At 28.6% G+C, this 25712-nt stretch overlaps 1 protein-coding gene across 1 annotated transcript; it reads right to left on the reverse strand.

Moving 5' to 3' along the window:
- Positions 1–6895: 6895 nt before the first annotated feature.
- Positions 6896–7957, reverse strand: LOC126845435 (zinc finger protein with KRAB and SCAN domains 1-like; the record flags this gene model as incomplete). The annotated part of the gene is made up of 2 exons (XM_050584089.1): positions 7506–7957; positions 6896–6953 (listed from the first exon to the last, which is right to left on the reverse strand). Coding segments are annotated over exons 1-2 (510 nt in total), but the record flags the coding sequence as incomplete, so codon positions are not given.
- Positions 7958–25712: the final 17755 nt, after the last annotated feature.

Raw genomic sequence — 25712 nt, forward strand, 5'->3', positions numbered from 1 at the left:
TCATTTTTTATTGCGAATCTAACTGACAAGAAATAATAAGTAAACTACATAAAACACACTGTTATTTTTATGTATAAAAATATCTTAAAAAAAAGGGGGCTGCCAGGTTGAGTAAATGTATACCATAGACAAAGAAAATTGTCCCTATAAAAAAATTATAATTCCAGATTTCAACATCAAAGACGTATATAAAATTTAACTTAGTATCCAAATAAATTAATAATTTAATAATCTAAATTCTCGAAGCCCTACCGTGATTGTTTTTTATTTTCTTCTAGACAGATTCTAATCCAAAACGATTTACATTAACGATAATCACGGCTTACACGAATTAAGTAATCTTTTCTCCGTTTCCAGAAGATTATTTTGTAACACCACAAAAGTTACGGTCTCTTTGAAATAAATGGATTTTTATAATTTCTTAAACATACCTGCAAGTTTTTATTAGGTATCGCGTACAGTGGAAAGCGGTGCACGATAAGAGTTAATTGTCACAAATCACCACAACAATACTTGATAATGAAATCGACGCGATGCCACTAGTAGCAACGTACAAATAATATCCAGAAATAGTCATTAGTCTGTTTAGTGTCAGCTACAAGTATTTAATGAAAATAAGATAAAAATAAGACAATATTTAAGGAAAAATTAGTTAGTTAATTTCGACCATGACGACAGTTTATTTACAAATTAATTCTATAACCATCAGAAGACTATTTTTTAACTTATATAATTTGTTCAATGAGTAAACGTCATGTTGGTGGTACTTTAGACCTAATCCTATCAACATTTTGCAGGAAAGGGGAGCAGGAGTGACCACATAATGAGAACATACCACTTGAAAAAAAAATTGAATATGTTGTATTTAGTTAAAAAAGATACTATATTTTGTCCATTTCTTCTCTATGAGGCTATATCATTCATTGTTAGGATTTGAGGCTTTTTCTTATCCATTCGACCTCGGTTGAGAGACAATGGTTAAATAAAATATCCTCGCCTTACTCAGTAGTGCACAAGAAAACATACATTGGTGCAGTTGATATTCCTTTCTAAGATTAATTTTAGTTTAGATGCACATAAATAAAGTAAGAGGCGGTGAGTGCAAGCACTAGTGTTGGACACCTCCCACCATTAAAAAAAGCATTAGCGGCACTTTACTGCAAGTTACTCAGTAGAAGGCAATGTTAACTTTAATAATAATATAAGGTTAACAACACACGGTCCCTTTGAAATAATTATATTCTATTAATTTCTTAAACATACCTGCAAGTTTTTATTAGGTATCGTGTACAGTGGAAAATCGGTGCACGATAAGAGTTAATCTTCACAAATCACCACGACTATACTCGATAAGTAAAATCGACAGAAAACAACACAATTACAATCGGTTATAATGAGTAATTACCCAGTGAACACAGTACAGCAGGGTGTGGCCGTCCAGCGTATAATAATCGATAGAAAGTTTGGCATTTGGCAACACAACTCTGAAATAACTGGCGACAACGGCGGGCACTTGTTGAACTACTATGATATGTGTACAGTGCGCCATATGATTTCCCCTAGTCAGATTAAAAAGTGTTCTAAATAACAATATTCAATGATATTTAAACGAGTTTTCTTTTAATAATTTTTTATGCGATTATTTATCTTGTACTCTATTTTGTCTTTCGGGCGTAAATTATTTAAAATAACCGATTAAATTATAATATTACATTACAACCGACTGCAAATAAACAAAATCCTTGGATTTTTTGCCAACCCCATTAAGTAGTTGGTAATTGATAGCGGTGTAAATACTGTAACAGTTACTTGGCATATAATACACGTAGGTATTATAGACGGTTAATTTTCTGTTTTAAAATGTATAAAATTATAATATACATTTCTATACGCGTGATTTAACATTGAATTATTTATACTAAGTATTTTTAATATTATTTTTAACGTAGCAACACAGAACGTCTAGAAATATGTCTGTAACATAACTATAGTATCAAATTTTAATTAAAAATTTTCTTTCTATATATATATATATTTATATATTAGGATGTACCAAAAAAAATTTGTTTTTTTTTGTTCTTCTCTTGACATAATGTTCCTTGGGGTAAAATAATATTTCCCTATTTTTTTCAGATTTTGAAAATTATTTTTAGAGGTTGCGAGCATCAAAAACTTGTCTTTTGTTTTTTTTTTTTTTAATTTTTTTTCTGATCTATTGTTAGAATAATGTGTTATGTAAGTACATCGGAATTCTTCGCAACTAAATGAGGAATAAGTTTAAAATATTTTAGGGTACTATTAAGGGTATATACAGGGTGATTCAACTAACGTAAGACACTCATTTTCTCAGAAAATATAAATATTTTGAGAATTTTTTTTTTTCTAAACTTTTAGGTACATATTTTACTACATTTTGCAATATTTAGAATATTTTTATCTTCAACCCTTATATGTAAAACAAGTATCGCATTTGGTTTTTTAAATGGGAACGTATGTTTTTAATTTCATAAATCTGTAGACAACATTTTTAAAAAAGTTTTAGCGTTTGAATTTCTAATTTTCATCAATCGGTTTTCTACTTATTACGTTGTAAAGATTTGAAATTTTGATCCATATTTATTTGGGATTTCAAAACAGGTAGTTGTTCTGTTAATACATTTAATTATTTAAGTAGAGCCCAATTGTGTTTATATATTCTCTAGTTGTGACTACATTTTATATTGCTCTACAATGTACGATTAAAACTAATAAACATAATGATTTCATAAGCAAAAACGTATTTCTACTAGTAATAGTAAACATTTTGTAAATATATTTTTGATATTTGACATATTATGGGAAGTAGGTTTATCAGTATCAACACCGATTACACTATAGCGTAATAATAATAATAATAATAATAATAATAAAATATATTTCGTTTGTCCGATCTTTGTAGGACACCCTGTATATAATAAAACATTCTATTTAAAATTGTAATTATTACTAAAAGTATATTCTACAGAAAAATGAATATTGATAAAAAAAATATTTACATTAGTTTAATAATAATTAAAAGAGCACAAGTGAACAACAGTTGAATTTTCAAATCAATACAACTACTTTATTTTATTTATGTACATTGACTGACTTGATTAAATAACAAATGAAAAAGTTTGATTTATTGTTAACATGTTATAACCTATATGCATTTATTTGTCAATCATTAATATTTTGAAGAAAATATTTGGTATAAAATGTATGGATGATAGTCAAACACCAAGTTTAATTAATTTTATATTCCATAATCAAATATCCGTTATGCATTAGAAATGCAAAATATGGGTTGGATTACAACATTTTAAATTAAATAAAATCTGACATTAGATCTACCATAAATAAAAATATTAACCAAATATGAATACATTTGCTTCATTGATAAAAAAAAATATTGCTACATTTTTTTTAAAAGATGATTTCATTCATGTAAGAAACTAGAAAACAAAAGCTACCGCATAACATAAAATCTAACTTTTTTCATTTGTTAAGCCACATTAAAAAAATGAATAGTCAACTATAATTATAGAGTGGCTTGACTAAAAGAAACTAATATTTTTAACATTAAATGGTACTAATAAAAATGCTTATACAAGTTATTATTCGAGACAAATAATTATGATGCTAAAATTTAACATCCTTATTGCAATCTCGTACGTTACACATCTTGAAAATATAATTGTTTTGTTATATTTTATATTAATATATAATTTTTTTTATAGCCTTTAAATATTTATAATATGAGTTCTTTTTGGGCCACATAAAAATAATCGGCGGGCTGTATGCAGCCCAGGGGCCGCTGGTTGAGTATGGTTGTGTTAAATGCTAATATTTTATTCTTCTAAGATTCCAAGTAGAAAGCAATATTTTCTTCATCTAAATAAAATAATTTAATAATTATTAACTTATATCGCCTAATTTCTATAAAATGCCTAATCTAAAACAATATTATTTTTATTTTGTACATTTTTCGGTTATATCTACAAAAGACGACTTCAAAATGAAGACGTTGACACAACTGAAAATATACAAAGTAACAATTTACTAATAGTAATAGTGTAATATCTATTATTCACAATATACAGTTTTTCAATACTAAAATATTGCACATCTAGACTCTAGTGCATATTGATATTTGAAACATACCTAACTAGTAACTGAATAATCATAAATGACATATTGATATGTAGCTTGATAAACCAATACTGACTATTGTAATCAGTGACAAATTGTGCATTAAGGTTTCAACACATCATTATCTTTCCAATAATCTTCTTAAAAAATGTCCTGCTAAAAAAAGTCTTAAATACAAATTTCACTATTACTAATGAGAACTAAATTATCCTTATGAAATCATTACATTCATTATAGTTTCAAAATAAATTGTAAAATGTATGTCACTAACCACAATTAGACATTTTAAAACACAATACTAGTTTCTTCTTTATATATATAAAAAAACTGTTCACAAATCACGAGTACACGTTGTTTGTTGTTTGACAATTTAAGTTTTACTCATACCATATTATAATGATACTGTGATAATAATATTAACGCTATATTATAATCATACCGTAAAAGTGGTTTAAGGCACAATCGTCCACATCGCAGTCTACTGATAATACATGTGAACGGATGACGGTTATGTAAGGTATATTTGTTTCCAAACAGGTAGATTAAGAATCGATTGCCCATATAATAATAAAAAAAAATTAAAGCCAGAGTTATTTATGTCTCATTATCGGTGACAGTATTATCGATGGGGTCCAATATTATCATTATTTACTGGCAAATAAAAGTGCTACTGCTGAAAAACCGAACAAATATTGATTTTAATTTCAAACCTTTACTAAGTCACAGAAAACGAACAGATAGTTGAAAATTCAAAATTCAAACGCTAACATTTTTTAAAAAAAATTGTCTACATACTTATGGAATTAAAAACATATGTTTCCATTTGAAAAAACGAGTTTCGTAGTTTTATAACGTATAAGGGTTGAAGATAAAAAATTCTAAATATTGAAAAATGTAGTAAAATATGTACCTAAAAGTTTAGAAAAAAAAAAATTCTCAAAATATTCATATTTTCCGAGAAAATGAGTGTCTTACGTTAGTTAGATCACCCTGTATATCAATGTTTTCGCAAATTTTACATTCTAAGGCCTAAATAAGTTGGATGTAGTTTATTTGTAAAAAAAAAATGGCTTATTTTTCCTTTTCTAATGATTATTTTGTATACAATTAACATTTGTTTAAAATTTATATTTATACCTTAAAAAAATTAAAAACTAAAAAAAAATTTTCCAATTTTTTTGGAAAACTGATGCTTGCAACCTCTAAAAATAATTTTAAAAATCTGAAAAAATAGGGAAATATTATTTTACCCCAAGGAACATTATGTTAAGAGAAGAACAAAAAAAAAACAAATTTTTTTTGGTACACTCACAACATATATTAGATTTGTACGATATAATGTTTTAAATATAATTACTTGTAATGGCACAACAAACAATGTAATTAATATATTATAAAAATATTCTTTTCAATTTTTATTAGAATTTTAACATTTTGTTTGAATATATAGAAGAAAAAAATTTCGAGTAGACTGTTTACAAAATGTTTTATTCGAATGCACGACTCTCGCTGAGTTACAACTGATAAAATCACTTTCAAATAAACGTTTGGATGCGAATCCACAGAAATACAAATATCTATAAAAGCATTGTAACTAATGACAATAATATGTTTACAAATGTATATTTCTACTATTAGGGTAGATCGGTCTGTCGGATATAATAAAATATAAGCGTTACCATTTAATTTTTAAAAATCAATCTATCAAAAAAACTAAGTTGCGAGGGGGATAAAAAAAAATGTGAGAAATCCATATCACATCGTATAAATACATAATGGAGAAAAAAATGAAATTATTAATAATACCCAATGATATATTAAGTGGTTCACGATGCGTTGACCAACCTGTATTATTATACTTAATTTTACTGTATTGAAAATGTATAATATTCTAAAAAAAACTGTTAAGCAAACTTATGGTTAAATATATAGTAAAGATATAAAACCTACTTGAATCCTAAACCATAAAAATTATACACTTCTTGTAGTTCAAGTAGATTTTATATCTTTACTATGTATAATATTACTTATCATATTCGTATAAAACATTTATGTGAATCATAACAACAATTGGGTTCGTTTACCCGGTGTATTACCAGTCCGTGTATATATATATATATATATATTTATAAACCTAGGTTTATAGATACAACAAACCCCATTATATAATTAATATATTAAATATATTTGTTTTGCAGACTTTGATATGGAACCGTGTTATAAGAACTGCAATTTTTATTGGTGACTACAAAATAACAATTAATCAACTAGTTTATGTGCAATTTGAAATAGATAAAAAAAGCCTTTTTTTTAATAAACAAAAAATATACCAAAAACTCAACAAGATGAGAGCGAATGTTTTTAGTAAACTATTTACAAATCATGGTATTATACTATTATGTAAATATATATATATGTATATAATTTATAGTACATTTAAATACATCATGTTTAATACATTTTTTTTTTCTACATTATACATAATACAAACTACTGTAATAGGACTACTATTGTTTTTAATATTTGACCTCTTCTGATATGGAACCGTGTTATTGTGTGTTGTATTGTTGTAGTGTTATGTAGAGTTTTCTCCGCCGTGTATCTTGCGATGTCTGATGAGATTTGAAAAGCCAGTGAAACTCTTAGCACAAACTTGACATTCAAAGTATTACTCTTTGGTATGAATACGCTTGTGTACTTTAAAATTTGATTTATTAAAAAAAGACTTCTCACAAATATTGCATTTATATGGGGTTACTCCGGTGTGAACTCTACGATGGCTCCTAAGATTAAACCCAGATGTATAACATTTTAAACAAAATTCACATTTGTAGGGTTTTTCTTTGGTATGAGTGCGCTGGTGTACTTTAAAATTTGATTTATTAGAAAAAGACTTCTCACAAATATTGCATTTATATGGGGTTACTCCGGTGTGAACTCTACGATGGATTCTAAGATTAAACCCAGATGTATAAAATTTTAAACAAATTTCACATTTATAGGGTTTTTCTTTGGTATGAGTGCGCTGGTGTGCGTTGTGCGAACTCCATTGAGCAAAGCATTTCTGACAAACGCTACACACATAGGGTTTTTCGCGACTATGGAACCTCCGGTGTTTAGTGAAATTTGAAGAACTAGTGAAGCTCTTAGGACAATCTTGGCATTTGTAGGGCTTCTCCCCAGTGTGAGTACGCCGATGCGTTGTAAAGGATGCCTTTAGAGTGAACGTTTTTTGACATACGTCACATACATACGGTTTCCCACTATGTACTCTTTGGTGAGATATGAGACCAGACAAACATGTAAAACATTTGTCACAGTCATTGCAATTGTACGGTTTTTCGCCAGTATGCACTCGCTCATGATCCGTCAGCTCATTGTTCCGTTTGTATGTTTTATCGCAAATACTGCATGCAAATGGTCTCTCTTCACTATGAACCGCCCGATGGTAATTGAGATTAGATGTGCTACTTAAACATTTATCAGACACTTTACATTGGTATTTCATACCATTTTGTATTGACGTTTGGTGATTTTTTTGAAATTCTGTTGGGAGACAGTTCTTTGGTGTTGAATATAAATTATTGTGTGTTTTTGTTAAGTGATGGGCAATTTCCTTTTTAGTGGCAAACGATTTATTACACTCATTGCATGTACATGATTTTTCTACATTCACAGTGTCGTCTAGCTCTGTTTTCACAATTTGAATCTGTGTCGTGTAACACCACCCATCTATTATATCCACTTCTGTTTTTATTTCTTCTTCCTTCAACAGAATTTGGCTCATTCTAAAAAAAACAATGCATATTTTAACTAATGAAATTATGAACAAAAAAATTGGTAGAACATTGTGTTGCTAACTTTAAGTCTATATTGGTAATTCAAATAATTTTGAAGACTAACATCATATGTTGCAATATACTTTGTTGGGCCAAAAAAAAAAAAGTTCACCACTCTATAAATCACAAATTTGATCGAGTTTGTACTTTGGGGGGGGGGGGGGATTAAAGGTGGAAAAGTTTAATTCTTCACAGACGAATTTTGAAAAACCAAAAAAAAATTGTACGAGTTTTTAAGTTAGAACTTTTACTGGCTATAATTTCAAGAAAAAGAGTCAGATCGAGTTGAAATGTGTAAGAATTATTTATTTGGTATGCCCGCACACGTCAGTTGTGTCAAATTTAAACTATATCCATTTCCCATCCCCCTAGGGGGGGTAAAAGTTTTGTTGTTTTTCTGGGTTTTTAGCCGTAATTTTAAGACTTCTGGGTTGAAAATTTGCCAGTAGTTGGAACTCATATCTATCCATAACATATTAAACGGGAAAAAAATTCGGCACTACAGTTTGTTTTTAATTGCCGGGAAACTGTGTTTTCGCAGATTTCGTATATTTTAACAAAAACACCTAAAATCTTTAAAAAAAATTTATCAAATCATTAAAAATTTTTTTATGTATATCTATGCAGAATGATACTATTAGGTTTTGTGCTCGAGTACCACATTTGACTTTAAGTTTACACAAATTCAATTTTTTTTTTTTAACTAAAAACCCGGTGTACCAGATGTGAGAAACGAACAGACACTAAAAACTATCAATTGGTAACGTCTATCCGTGTTAGGTTAGGTTAGGGCCTTTTGGTCATGATCATAATATTGTGTTTATTACATGATATCACAGACGACTAAATCGTGTATCTGATTATAGTAGACACACATGATTTATTGGGAAAAGAACCTATCCGTGTACTTATTAAGACACTTAATGATTCTGATACGACAAAACCATTGTCGTTATCTCGTTATTTGATCGCCTGCGTTATATTACCTTATCGAAGGTCAACTATGAGTATATGAGGTCCAATTACCTGCAAATTATGAAGAGGACTGTTGTTTTTTGGATTCAGATTATGTGTTGGTTTTTATGCAATATACCGCCCAAAAATGTATTTTTTATTACACAATTTTTTTAAAGGAAAACTAATGTGTTGCATATTGTTATACTGTTATTCATTTAAAGAGATTCACGCTTGATTGTTTAAATTATGTTATATAAGATATGTAATCTGCTTCGTGCTAGTTTTAATTTTTTAGTTTATCAACTTGTAGCTCTAATTTTGTATAAAATATTTCATTATTTTATTACTGTGTTCAAGTTAAGATATATTTTAATAGTATTTAAGAGTCATGAATGATAGTACTTTATTTTATGACTAGATCAAATCTCGTGAACATTTAACATCATGATACTGCTCCTACACAATTATTAAAAAAAAAACAGTACAGTGGGGTCGGGGTATAGTGGGGACGGAGCATAGTTAGGTCGGGGCATAGTGGGGACGGGGAGATCACAGGTTTACAGGAATTTTTAAATCTGAAAGTGATAAAATCACTTTCGAAAAACGATTCGATGCAAATCGGTAGTTAGTATGTTCAAGCCAGTACAGTCCAAACCAAGCACAGTATAAACCAGCAAAGTTAGAAAGTTTTAAATTAAGGTACTGTATTTACAAATGAGCATCAAAGCGTTAATTTGAAAGTGATTTTATCCGAGAGGACTAGTACAGTAGAGTATAGGCATAATGTAATCAAAGCAATAAGGAAACGGAGAGGTCACAGGTCTTTAGGAATTATTATAAATAAAAGTGATAAAATTGAATAAAATCACTTTCAAATAAACGTTTTGATGCTCATTTGTAAATACAGAACCTTAATTTAAAACTTTCTAACTTTGCTGGTTTATACTGTGCTTGGTTTGGACTGTACTGGCTTGAAAATACTAATTACCGATTTAATCACTTTCAGATTTAAAAATTCCTGTAAACCTGTGACCTCCCCGTCCCCACTATACCCCGACCCAACTATGCTCCATCCCCACTATGCCCCGACCCACTGTACTGGCTTTTAAAAAATTATAGAATTAATTTCAAGGTTGTATGGAATATTCCTTAGATATAGTACCACCGATAAACGTTGACAAACCAATAAAATATAATCAACTTTTACCCCTAGAAGGGATGGAAACTATTGCTTTATGTCGCTCTAGCTTAGAGAGTTAAGTCTAAAGGTATATAATTTTATTAGGGATGCCTACTTAAGCTCACTCAAATGAAGGCTCAAAAATTATACTTTAGGTATACAATATTTATCTTACAGTTTTTAATACATTTTTAAGTAATGAAAACTTACATATATTTTTCCATTTAATTATAGCATCAGACCATAACTAAATTTATTTATCATTATAATTGTTTATTATAATTATAAATACGTTTATTTATTATTATAATTTGATTTCTGTGGTTGAAGAGACTTTTATCTCCTATAGGTTCTAGGACCACCAAGTATCACGCGACGCCACTAGTATTTTTGGGCATGCTGAAAGAATTACAACTGAAGAGTTAATATTCTTCTAGCACTACTATATGTGGTAACTTAATGAAAAGATTCATTCTTGAAACTGATGGCCGAAGACTACCTAGCCTCAGCTTGATGCCTTTGATACATATTTAGTGATTATGTCTATTAATCCAATTTTATATTATGTTGCTTACAATTATTTTTTTTAATATTCAAACCGATTATTATTTTGAAACAAATTTCATTTCCATCATTTTTTATTGCGAATCTAACTGACAAGAAATAATAAGTAAACTACATAAAACACACTGTTATTTTTATGTTTAAAAATATCTTAAAAAAAAGAGGGCTGCCAGGTTGAGTAAATGTATACCATAGACAAAGAAAATTGTCCCTATAAAAAAATTATAATTCCAGATTTCAACATCAAAGACGTATATAAAATTTAACTTAGTATCCAAATAAATTAATAATTTAATAATCTAAATTCTCGAAGCCCTACCGTGATTGTTTTTTATTTTCTTCTAGACAGATTCTAATCCAAAACGATTTACATTAACGATAATCACGGCTTACACAAATTAAGTAATCTTTTCTCCGTTTCCAGAAGATTATTTTGTAACACCACAAAAGTTACGGTCTCTTTGAAATAAATGGATTTTTATAATTTCTTAAACATACCTGCAAGTTTTTATTAGGTATCGCGTACAGTGTAAAGCGGTGCACGATAAGAGTTAATTGTCACAAATCACCACAACAATACTTGATAATAAAATCGACGCGACGCCACTAGTGGCAACGTACAAATAATATCCAGAAATAGTCATTAATCTGTTTAGTGTCAGCTAGAAATATTTAATGAAAATAAAATTTAAATAAAAAAATATTTAAGAAAAAATGAGTTAATTAATTTCGACCATGACGACAGTTTATTTACAAATTAATTCTATAACCATCAGAAGACTATTTTTTAACTTATACAATTTTTTCAATGAGTAAACGTCATATTGGTGGTACTTTAGACCTAATCCTATCAATATTTTGCAGGAAAGGGGAGCAGGAGTGACCACATAATGAGAACATACCACTTAATTTATTTCTTGAAAAAAAATTGTAAATGTTGTATTTAGTTAAAAAAGATACTATATTTTGTCCATTTCTTCTCTATGAGGCTATATCATTCATTTTTAGGATTTGAGGCTTTTTCTTACCCATTTCACCTTGGCTGAGTGTCAATGGTTAAATACAATATCCTCGCCTTACTCAGTAGTGCACAAGAAAACATACAGTGTTGCAGTCGATATTCCTTTCTAAGATAAATTTTAGTTTAGATGCACATAAATAAAATAAGAATCGGTGAGTGCAAGCACTAGAGTTGGACACCTCAACCATAAAAAAAGAATTAGCGGCAATTTACTGCAGAGTTACTCAGTAAAAGGCTATGGTAACTTTAATAATAATATAAGGTTAACACACGGTCCCTTTAAAATAATTCTATTCTATTACTTTCTTAAACATACCTGCAAGTTTTTATTAGGTATCGCGTACAGTGGAAAGCGGTGCACGATAAGAGTTAATCTTCACAAATCACCACAACAATATTGGACAGTAAAATCGACAGAAAACAACACAATTACAATCGGTTAGTGAGTATACAGTAAGTATCAGTAAACACAGTACAGCAGGGTGTGGCCGTGTAGCATATAATAATCGCTATCGAACTGGCATTTGGCAACACAACCCTCAAATGACTGGCGACAAAGGCAACGGCGGGCGCTTGACGAACTACTATATGTACACATTTAACACAGCTGTTGCGATTCAATAGGTTTATTCAATGGCACTATCCTTTATCCTCCCCGTGCCCACTGTGCCCGGACCCATCCGTACTGGTTTTTTATATATGTATAATTTTTTTTGCCAATATCATTTTTTTAAATAATATTTAACACGTGAGAAATGGCGAGGGATATATACATTGTACAAATTAATTCTATAACCATCAGAAGACTATTTTTTTAACTTATACAATTTGTTCAATGAGTAAACGTCATATTGGTGGTACTTTAGACCTAATCCTATCAACATTTTGCAGGAAAGGGGAGCAGGAGTGACCACATACTGAGAACATACCACTTGAAAAAAAAATTGTATATGTTGTTTATAGTTGTAAAAGATACTATATTTTGTCCATTTCTTCTCTATGAGGCTATATCATTCATTGTTAGGATTTGAGGCTTTTTCTTACCCATTCGACCTCGGTTGAGAGACAATGGTTAAATAAAATATCCTCACCTTACTCAGTAGTGCACAAGAAAACATACATTGGTGCAGTTGATATTCCTTTCTAAGATTAATTTTAGTTTAGATGCATATAAATAAAGTAAGAGGCGGTGAGTGCAAGCACTAGTGTTGGACACCTCCCACCATTAAAAAAAGCATTAGCGGCACTTTACTGCAAGTTACTCAGTAGAAGGCAATGTTAACTTTAATAATAATATAAGGTTAACAACACACGGTCCCTTTGAAATAATTCTATTCTATTAATTTCTCAAACATACCTGCAAGTTTTTATTAGGTATCGTGTACAGTGGAAAGCGGTGCACGATAAGAGTTAATCTTCACAAATCACCACGACAATACTCGATAAGTAAAATCGACAGAAAACAACACAATTACAATCGGTTATAATGAGTAATTACCCAGTGAACACAGTACAGCAGGGTGTGGCCGTCCAGCGTATAATAATCGATACAAAGTTTGGCATTTGGCAACACAACTCTGAAATAACTGGCGACATCGGCGGGCACTTGTTGAACTACAAGGATATGTGTACAGTGCGCCATATGATTTCCCCTAGTCAGATTAAAAAGTGTTCTAAATAACAATATTCAATGATATTTAAACGAGTTTTCTTTTAATGATTTTTTATGCGATTATTTATCTTGTACTCTATTTTGTCTTTCGGGCGTAAATTATTTAAAATAACCGATTAAATTATAATATTACATTACAACCGACTACAAATAAACAAAATCCTTGGATTTTTTACCACCCCCTTTAAATAGTTGGTAATTGATAGCGGTGTAAATACTCTAACAGTTACTTGGCATATAATACACGTAGGTATTATACACGTAGGTATTATACACGTAGGTATTATAGACGGTTAATTTTCTGTTTTAAAATGTATAAAATTATAATATACATTTCTATACGCGTGATTTAACATTTAATTATTTATACTAAGTATTTTAAATATTATTTTTAACGTAGCAACACAGAATTTCTGTAACATAACGAGTATCAAATTTGAATCAAACATTTTCTTTCTATATATATATATATATATATATATATATTAGGATGTACCAAAAAAAATTTGTTTTTTTTTGTTCTTCTCTTGACATAATGCTCCTTGGGGTAAAATAATATCTAAATGATCTATTGTTAGAATAATGTGTTTTGTAAGTATATCGGAATTCTTCGCAACTAAATGAGGAATAAGTTAAAAATATTTTACAGCCCTAAAAATAATATTTTAGGGTACTATTAAGGGTATATATGTATCAATGTTTTCGCAAATTTTACAATCTAAGGCCTAAATAAGTTGGATGTAGTTTATTTGTAAAAAAAAAAAAATTGGCTTATTTTTCCTTTTCTAATGATTATTTTGTATACAAGCAACATTTGTTTAAAATTTATATTTATACCTTAAAAAAAATAAAAAATATAAAAAAGTTTTCCAATTTTTTTGGAAAACTGGTGCTTGCAACCTCTAAAAATAATTTTAAAAATCTGAAACAATAGGGAAATATTATTTTACCCCAAGGAACATTATGTCAAGAGAAGAACAGAAAGAAACAAAAAATGTTTTAGTACATCCTATTATATATATATACAGGGTGATCCAACTAACGTAAGACACTCATTTTCTCTGAAAGTATGAATATTTTGCGAATTTTTTTTTCCTTAAAATTTTAGGTACATATTTAGTTACATTTTTCAATATTTAGAAAAATTTTATCTTCAACCCTTATACGTTAAATAAGTACGAACCTCGTTTTTTCAAATGGGAACATATGTTTTAAATTCCATAAATATAAAGACAAAAAATCTAAAAAAATGTTAGCGTTTGAATTTTTAATTTTCATCCATTTGTTCGCCGTTTATGACTTTGTAAAGATTTGAATTTTTGTCTATATTTCTTAATAATTTCATTCGATTCGACAAAGACAAGTAGTTTTATTACGACGGTCATCACATCAAATATAATAATAATTTGATGTTAACGCATTCCGTATCATAATCAGATATAATAAATAACCATACATTATTAGACGAAAGGTAGACTGTTACGGATAACGGACTTTACACTTTAACCTAATCTAGCTGGAGCTAGTCATTAGCTGGTTATCTCGGATAACAGTCTAGTATCTAAACTATGCATCAGTTACCACGGAATAATCGAGTGACCAGTACCCATAATATATTTTATTATTTGTACAAAATCGCATTATATTTATTATTTGTACATAACCTCATCGCTAACAAATTTCGACTTCGAAGTTCACACGTTTTCCATTAGTGAAATGAGAAATTGCAAACTTAATTAAAAAATGTTAGTAAATTTACATTTTACTTTATAGTAAATATGATAGCATGCTTATTGTAGTTATGTCATAACTCGTTATTTTATAATTTTTTAAATATATAAATTGATAATATTTGCTCTCGACTTTATTTTGACGTTACATTCTTGGACACACCATTAATTTAATAGGTAAGTGTATTAAAGTTTAATAGATAATTTAATACAATACGAATTCAATTAGCTTTTTTATTTTAGGTTGAATGCTTTTTTACTGAAAATATTTCATCTTTTAAAAACCAATGTTATCATGTAAAATTGGTTTTGAGTATGACATATCAATTGCTATGGAAATGTCTTTCCAATCGGACCCAAGACCTTACAATTTTATATCAAGGTGTAAAATATAAATATAAAGCATCAATTTAATGGGTAAGTTTATTAGAGTTTAATGGGTAATTTAATACAATACGATTTCAATTAGCTTTTTTAATTTAGGTTGAATGCTTTTTTACTGAAAATATTTCATCTTTTAAAAACCAATGTTATCATGTAAAATTGGTTTTGAGTATGACATATCAATTGCTATGGAAATGTCTTTCAAATCGGACCCAAGACCTTACAATTATATATCAAGGTGTAAATTATAAGTATAAAACATTTATTTCTAATATGACATTTTTTCATGTGAATGTATAATATCAACACTAAGCAATTTGAATGAAAAGTGTGTTGTGTTAACTTAAAATAATTATTAATGCATGTATTTGTGTACGTGGGTTGATAATACTCATATACCCGTTTCATTTATTTTTAAAAATATCAGTAATTAATGTATGAATTTCATACTACTACATACAAGGAATCGCTTCTTGATTATACCAATATTTATAATAATATGTAAGTATATTATTTTTATTTGATTAAACTTATCTAAGGTAGTTCAAATGTCTGCTTTCAGTTTAGTTATTTCTTACAATGATATAACCCATATATTGTGTGTCTGACATACATTACGGATATTTTATCATAAAGTTTTAGCTATAACTGACACAGGTATTTGGCTATCAAAGTTAAATTTTATATCAAATTTATTAATATACAATAATTCTCTCTTTAAAAAAGTAATAATTCTATTAATTTGTATTTAATGAATTCAGTAAATCAAGTAAATTATTTTTTTGAACTTGCCTAAGATAATTCTTATAGTTAATTTTATTTATTGAATTTTGATTTTGTTAGATTTGTTTAATTACCAACGATTGTTAAAAGAAAAAAATTTAAATCAGTATTGTAGAAGTTGAACAATTTCAAATGTATAGATATTGTTTTTGTTTAATATTTTTGATTGAATATTTTCAAAATAGTAACATTTGTAATTTTTAAATTTATTGTTGTATTAATAATTAGTTTATGAATATTTTATTAGTTAAATACTTATATTATCAGACAAAAGATTATTATTGTTCTTTAAATGTTATACTATACTATATATTTGTCGTTGAAATTTATCAACACAATTGTTTGACTATGTGTTATCAATGTTCAAATTTTGTAAACTACACAGTAAAAATTAGTAAAAATTGTTTTTAACTCTTTAAAATAGGAAAATTGTCGCATACGCATTACAGCAAATATTCTTTTAACCATTATTTGCATCATTAAAGGTAAACAAATTTTATTTTTAACAACTATGCATTATAAGTTAGTATAATTGATTTTATAATTATTTGTATTCATACATAAATATAGTATACATGTATGTATGTGTATAAAATCAGACAAACTTGTCGCGTACAAATTCCATAAAATTTAAATCCTTAAAAATGTGTTTTATTACAGAATAATTGTTAAATTTAGATACTACAATTTAGCTAAGGCTATTTTTGATTTAATATTGCCACTTTTACATAATCTTAGTAAAACGTACCCGTTATAATAGTTTAATAATGTCAATACTTTAATTTGTATAGTAAACAAGGAAATATCAAATAATGGTTATCTTTTTAAACAACTAAAATCTATTAAGCTTTTAATTTTCTAGATACTAAATAGTGAAGAAAATAATAAAAATAATAAAATACTGATTATACATAAAATCAAAATAAGCAGATTCAACTGTAAAAGAATTAACTTTTCAATTTGAAATTTTTGAAACAGACATATTTTATTATAAAGGCTTTAGAATCACTATTATTATAACATTATACACCTTATAAGTTATAATAATAATTAGTAAGTACTAATAAAAAGATAAGAACATATAAACTATTTAATTTAATAGTTATTAATAAAATAAAAGAGACAAGTTCTGATAATTTAATGTTTGCGTGACACAAACCCTAACTTTATTTCTGAAGTTTGAGTATCACTGTGTGATTTTGTGTAATTGAGTCACAAACTATTGATCCATATTTTTATTAACGGATCTTAATAAGAAATAACTTGACTTAAAAAAAATAAAATATCAATGATGTTGAAAAATTTACCGTAGCAGAAAAGTCAAATCTTTTTTGCCAACAGGATGGGGAAAACAGAAAAAAAAGTAAAAGTACTTTGAATCACAGTTTGGAACTACCGGCTTAAATTAAGTTGATAATTAATACAATTTCAAACTTAACTGTGATTTTGTTGTAGGTTCCTAAAACACTGTTTACAAACATCTAGTCTTTAGACAACTTAATCATTTAAACACAGTCCACTTTATTGCATTATTTTTTATTAATAAAGTTGTTTATATAATAAAAAAAGTTAGTTATAAATGTAAAATAAGCAACATTTTAAATATTTACTGTAGAATTAAAATAGTAAGCAAATTAAATCCAAAATTCCTTATTTAGTGTAAATTGTTTAAAACAATTATTTGAGCATAGAATATATTTTGAATAAATTGAACATAACTAAACAAATAATAGTAACGCTTCGCGACGCGTGTCCATTCAATGTATGCACTTATGAGATTGTAAGCCAAATTTTAAAGCTATTGTTTACTACCTATAAAAACTAAAAATTATCATTTTCAAATAGCATAATAATGATCTGTTGTACTGTGCTGTTACTTGTTGAATGTAGAACATAGATAGTAGAAAAATATGATAACTAATGATAATAATATTTTGTATTATCATCATAGCAGCAGTTATCAACCTACTTGTACCACGGTTTTTGATTGTTGTGGTTAAATAGCCATTCGTTAGCTGCTGTCAATATAGTTCTGTCAACCTACCTGTCATGACGGTGTGTTAGAAAAGTCGGTAATCTATAAATATGAAACGCTGGTCAAACAAAATATCACAAAACATTTTATTGTGTTTGGTTATCTGTGTACTCGTCTATCGGACAATGCGATCATAAATAAGTATTTTATTGGCTCCCGGTCTTTGGAAAACCAAAGAAATATAACAATATTTAAGAGAAAATGTAATATCTTTACAAAGTCATAGCTAACGACTAGATGGGTAAAAATTAATAATTCAAACGATAACATATTTTTTAATTTTTTGCCTACAAATTTATGGAATTAAAAACATATGTTGCCATTTGAAAACGTGAACTTAGACCCTTTTTATCGTATAAGGGATGAAAATAAAAATTTTCGAAGCATTGAAAAATGTAGTAAAACTTATACCTAAAAGAATAGGAAAAAATGTTTTTTCAAAATATTCATATTTTCCGAGAAAATGAGTGTCTTACGTTAGTTGGATCACCCTGTATATATATATAGAAAGAAAATGTTTAATTCAAATTTGATACTCGTTATGTTACAGACATATTTCTAGACATTCTGTGTTGTTACGTTAAAAATAATATTAAAAATACTTAGTATAAATAATTAAATGTTAAATCACGCATATAGAAATGTATATTATAATTTTATACATATTAAAACAGAAAATTAGCCCGTCTATAATACCTACGTGTATTATATGCCAAGTAACTGTTATAGTATTTACACCGCTATCAATTACCAACTATTTAAAGGGGTTGGTAAGAAATCCAAGGATTTTGTTTATTTATAGTAAAATTTTTTTTTGGTACACTCACAACATATATTAGATTTGCACGATATAATGTTTTAAATATAATTACTTGTAATTGCACAACAAACAATGTAGTTAATATATTATAAAAATATTCCTATCAATTTTTATTCGAATTTTAACATTTTGTTAGAATATATAGAAGAAAAAAATTTTGAGTAGACTGTCAAATTATTATTTAAATAACGTTTTATTCGAATGCACGACTCTCGCTGAGTTACAACTGATAAAATCACTTTCAAATAAACGTTTGGATGCGAATCCACATTAATACAAATATCTATAAAAGCATTGTAACTAATGACAATAATATGTTTACAAATGTATATTTCTACTATTAGGGTAGATCGGTCTGTCGGATATAATAAAATATATGCGTTACCATTTAATTTTTAAAATCAATCTATCAAAAAAACTAAGTTGCGAGGGGGATAAAAAAAAATGTGAGAAATCCATATCACATCGTATAAATACATAATGGAAAAAAAAAATGAAATTATTAATTATACCCAATGATATATTAAGTGGTTCACGATGCGTTGACCAACCTGTATTATTATACTTAATTTTACTGTATTGAAAATGTATAATACTCTAGAAAAAACTGTTAGGCAAACTTATGGTTAAATATATAGTAAAGATATAAAATCTACTTGAATCCTAAACCATAAAAATTATACACTTCTTGTAGTTCAAGTAGATTTTATATCTTTACTATGTATAATAATACTTATCATATTCGTATAAAACATTTATGTGAATCATAAGAACTATTGGGTTCGTTTACCCGGTGTATTACCAATCCGTGTATATATATATATATATATATATATATATATTTATAAACCTAGGTTAATAGATACAACAAACCCCATTAAATAATTAATATATTAATTATATTTGTTTTGCAGGCTTTGATATGGAACCGTGTTATAAGAACAGCAATTTTTATTGGTGACTACAAAATAACAATTAATCAACTAGTTTATGTGCAATTTCAACTAAATAAAAAAAGCCTTTTTTTTAATAAACAAAAAATATACCAAAAACTCAACAAGATGAGAGCGAATGTTTTTAGTAAACTATTTACAAATCACGGTATTATACTATTATGTAAATATATATATATATATATGTATATAATTTATAGTACACTTAAATACATCATGTTTAATACATTTTTTTTTCTACATTATACATACAACAAACTACTGTAATAGGACTATTATTGTTTTTAATATTTGACCTCTTCTGATATGGAACCGTGTTATTGTGTGTTGTATTGTTGTAGTGTTATGTAGAGTTTTCTCCGCCGTGTATCTTGCGATGTCTGATGAGATTTGAATAGTCAGTGAAACTCTTAGCACAAACTTGACATTCAAAGCATTTCTCTTTGGTATGAATACGCTTGTGTACTTTTAAATTTGATTTATTAGAAAGAGACTTCTCACAAATATTGCATTTATATAGGGTTACTCCGGTGTGAATTTTACGATGGCTACTAAGATTAGACCTAGTTGTATAACATTTTAAACAAATTTCACATTTGTAGGGTTTTTCTTTGGTATGAGTGCGCTGGTGTGCTTTGTGCGAACTCCATTGAGCAAAACATTTCTGACAAACGCTACACACATAGGGTTTTTCGCGACTATGGAACCTCTGGTGTATAGTGAAACTCGAAGAACTAGTGAAGCTTTTAGGACAATGTTGGCATTTGTAGGGCTTCTCCCTAGTGTGAGTACGCCGATGCGTTGTAAGGGATGTCTTTAGAGTGAACGTTTTTTGACATACGTCACATACATACGGTTTCTCTCTACTATGTCCTCTTCGGTGAGATATGAGACCAGACAAACATGTAAAACATTTGTCACAGTCATTGCATTTGTACGGTTTTTCGCCAGTATGCACTCGCTCATGAACCGTCAGCTCATTGTTCCGTTTATATGTTTTATCGCAAATACTGCATGCAAATGGTCTCTCTTCACTATGAACCGCCCGATGGTAATTGAGATTAGATATGCTACTAAAACATTTATCACACACTTTACATTGGTATTTCCTACCATTTTGTATTAAGGTTTGGTGATTTTTTTTAAATTTTGTTGGGAGACTGTTCTTTGATGTTGAATATAAATTATTGTGTGTGTTTGTCAAGTGATGGGCAATTTTCTTTTTAGTGGCAAACGATTTATTACACTCATTGCATGTATATGATTTTTCTACATTCACAGTGTCGTCCAGCTCTGTTTTCTCAACATGAATCTGTGTCGTGAAACACCACCCATCAATTATATCCACTTCTGTTTTTATTTCTTCTTCCTTCAACAGAATTTGGCTCATTCTAAAAAAAAACAATGCATATTTTAACTAATGAAATTATGAACAAAAAAATTGGTAGAACATTGTGTTGCTAACTTTAAGTCTATATTGGTAATTCAAATAATTTTGAAGACTAACATCATATGTTGCAATAAACTTTGTTGGGCCAAAAAAAAAAAAGTTCACCACTATCTATTCAAAATCAAAAAAATTACGGTGCTCTAAGACTATTTTTAGCTTCGATGCAAAGCGAGAAGGTATTGGTTTTACTCTGATGTGGGCTTTTTTTTTCGCTGTATACACTGTAACTTTTTTAATACTGGACCAATTCCTTCGAATAGCAACTCTATAAATCACAAATTTGATCGAGTTTGTACTTTGGGGGGGGGGGATTAAAGGTGGAAAAGTTTAATTCTTCACAGACGAATTTTGTAAAAACCAAAAAAAAATTGTACGAGTTTTTAAGTTAGAACTTTTACTGGCTATAATTTCAAGAAAAAGAGTCAGATCGAGTTGAAATGTGTAAGAATTATTTATTTGGTATGCCCGCACACGTCAGTTGTGTCAAATTTAAACTATATCCATTTCCCATCCCCCTAGGGGGGGTAAAAGTTTTGTTGTTTTTCTGGGTTTTTAGCCGTAATTTTAAGACTTCTGGGTTGAAAATTTGCCAGTAGTTGGAACTCATATCTATCCATAACATATTAAACGGGAAAAAAATTCGGCACTACAGTTTGTTTTTAATTGCCGGGAAACTGTGTTTTCGCAGATTTCGTATATTTTAACAAAAACACCTAAAATCTTTAAAAAAAAATGTATCAAATCATTAAAACAATTTTATGTATATCTATGCAGAATGATACTATTAAGTTTTGTGCTCAAGTACCACTTTTGACTTTAAGTTTACACAAATTCAATTTTTTTTTTAATCTAAAAATCCGGTGTACCAGATGTGAGAAACGAACAGACACTAAAAACTATCAATTGGTAACGTCTATCCGTGTTAGGTTAGGTTAGGGCCTTTTGGTCGTTATCATAATATTGTGTTTATTACATGATATCACAGACGACTAAATCGTGTATCTGATTATAGTAGACACACGATTTATTGGGAAAAGAACCTATCCTTGTACTTATTAAGACACTTAATGATTCTGGTACGACAAAACCATTGTCGTTATCTCGTTATTTGATCGCCTGCGTTATATTACCTTACCGAAGGTCAACTATGAGTATATGAGGTCCAACTACCTGCAAATTATGAAGAGGACTGTTGTTTTTTGGATTCAGATTATGTGTTGGTTTTTATGCAATATACCGCCCCAAAATGTATTTTTTATTGCACAATTTTTTTAAAGAAAAACTAATGTTTTGCATATTGTTATACTGTTATTCATTTAAAGAGATTCGCGCGTGATTGTTTAAATTATCTTATATAAGATATGTAATCTGCTTCGTGCTAGTTTTAATTTTTTAGTTTATCAACTTGTAGCTCTAATTTTGTATAAAATATTTCATTATTTTATTACTATGTACAAATTAAGATAAATTTTAATAATAATTAAGTCATAAATGATAATACTTTATTTTATGACTAGATCAAATCTCGTGAAAATTTAACAACATGATACTGCTCCTATACAATTATTAAAAAAACACAATTTTTGAAATCTCCATAAAAGTTTATTGTTAAATAACAGGCAATAGCCGACCGCTAGTGGCTATACACGTTAGTAATATTAAACTAATAAGTAATATATGTAGGTAAAATGTATTGTTTTCTCCATTACAGTACCAGTATATAATTTATTTTAATTTAAATGTAAGAAAATAAATTTTTCTCTAGAAAATAACAAGAAATTAATATACAGGATGGGGCAGTAAAACGGCGATTTTCTAATGTATTTAAATGGGAAAACCCGTTTCACTATCCCACCCGTTACATTTTAAGGATCTATGAAATGGTTTTTTTAGTTGCATTTTATTTTATACATTGTCAATCTAGTAAAATAGAAGTATAATATATTTTTAAAATATTATAATCTATGAAGTTTAAATAGTTTGTGTGAGATTGCTCTAACGGGAGTATATAATACATAAATACTAATTTTATTGAGAATAAGCGATTATAATTAAAGCTATGGAGTACAAACGATTGAAACATGAATCGTCGACCATTCCAACAAAATATAACAAGACATTGTATATGTGTTATTTGGTCCACTACGTTTTTGCAAAAAAAAAAAAAAAACCAGTACAGTGGGGTCGGGGCATAGTGGGGACGGAGAGGTCACAGGTCTACAGGAATTTTTAAATCTGAAAGTGATAAAATCACTTTCGAAAAAACGCTTCGATGCAAATCGGTAGTTAGTATTTTCAAGCCAGTACAGTCCAAACCGAGCACAGTATAAACCAGCAAAGTTAGAAAGTTTTAAATTAAGGTTCTGTATTTACAAATGAGCATCAAAGCGTTTATTTGAAAGTGATTTTATTCAATTTTATCACTTTTATTTATAATAATTCTTGTAGACCTGTGACCTCTCCGTTTCCTTGTTGCTTTGATTACATTATGCCTATACTCTACTGTACTAGTCCTCTCGGATAAAATTACTTTCAAATTAACGCTTTGATGCTCATTTGTAATTTGTAAATACAGTACCTTAATTTAAAACTTTCTAACTTTGCTGGTTAATACTGTGCTTGGTTTGGACTGTACTGGCTTGAAAATACTAACTACCGATTTGCATCGAAGCGTTTTTTCGAAAGTGATTTTATCACTTTCAGATTTAAAAATTCCTGTAAACCTGTGACCTCCCCGTCCCCACTATGCCCCGACCCAACTATGCTCCATCCCCACTATGCCCCGACCCACTGTACTGGCTTTTAAAAAATTATAGAATTAATTTCAAGTTTGTATGGAATATTCCTTAGATATAGTACCACCGATAAACGTTGACAAACCAATAAAATATAATCAACTTTTACCCCTAAAGGGGTGGAAACTATTGCTTTATGTCGCTCTAGCTTAGAGAATTAAGTCTGAAGGTATATAATTTTATTAGCAATACCTACTTAAGCTCACTCAAATGAAGGCTCAAAAGTTATACTTTAGGTATACAATATTTATCTTATAGTTTTTAATACATTTTTAAGTAATGAAAACTTACATATATTTTTCCATTTAATTATAGCATCAGACCATAACTAAATTTATTTATCATTATAATTGTTTATTATAATTATAAATACGTTTATTTATTATTATAATTTGATTTCTGTGGTTGAAGAGAATTTTATCTCCTATAGGTTCTAGGACCACCAAGTATCACGCGACGCCACTAGTATTAACGTACAAATAATATCCAGAAATAGTCATTAATCTGTTTAGTGTCAGCTAGAAGTATTTAATGAAAATAAAATTAAAATAAGACAATATTTAAGAAAAAATGAGTTAATTAATTTCGACCATGACGACAGTTTATTTACAAATTAATTCTATAACCATCAGAAGACTATTTTTTAACTTATACAATTTGTTCAATGAGTAAACGTCATATTGGTGGTACTTTAGACCTAATCCTATCAACATTTTGCAGGAAAGGGGAGCAGGAGTGACCACATAATGAGAACATACCACTTAATTTATTTCTTGAAAAAAAATTGTAAATGTTGTATTTAGTTAAAAAAGATACTATATTTTGTCCATTTCTTCTCTATCAGGCTATATCATTTATTTTTAGGATTTGAGGCTTTTTCTTACCCATTTGACCTTGGCTGAGTGTCAATGGTTAAATACAATATCCTCGCCTTACTCAGTAGTGCACAAGAAAACATACAGTGTTGCAGTCGATATTCCTTTCTAAGATAAATTTTAGTTTAGATGCACATAAATAAAATAACAATCGGTGAGTGCAAGCACTAGTGTTGGACACCTCAATCATAAAAAAAGAATTAGCGGCAATTTACTGCAAAGTTACTCAGTAAAAGGCAATGGTAACTTTAATAATAATATAAGGTTAACACACGGTCCCTTTAAAATAATTCTATTCTATTAATTTCTTAAACATACCTGCAAGTTTTTATTAGGTATCGCGTACAGTGGAAAGCGGTGCACGATAAGAGTTAATCGTCACAAATCACCACAACAATATTGGACAGTAAAATCGACAGAAAACAACACAATTACAATCGGTTAGTGAGTATACAGTAAGTATCAGTAAACACAGTACAGCAGC

The sequence above is a fragment of the Adelges cooleyi genome, unplaced genomic scaffold (assembly GCF_023614345.1).
Source record: "Adelges cooleyi isolate 19-005CV unplaced genomic scaffold, UGA_ACOO_1.1 ACOO_flye_CR_arks_rails_tigmint_CR_PRNA_784, whole genome shotgun sequence".
NCBI classification, from domain to species: domain Eukaryota; kingdom Metazoa; phylum Arthropoda; class Insecta; order Hemiptera; family Adelgidae; genus Adelges; species Adelges cooleyi.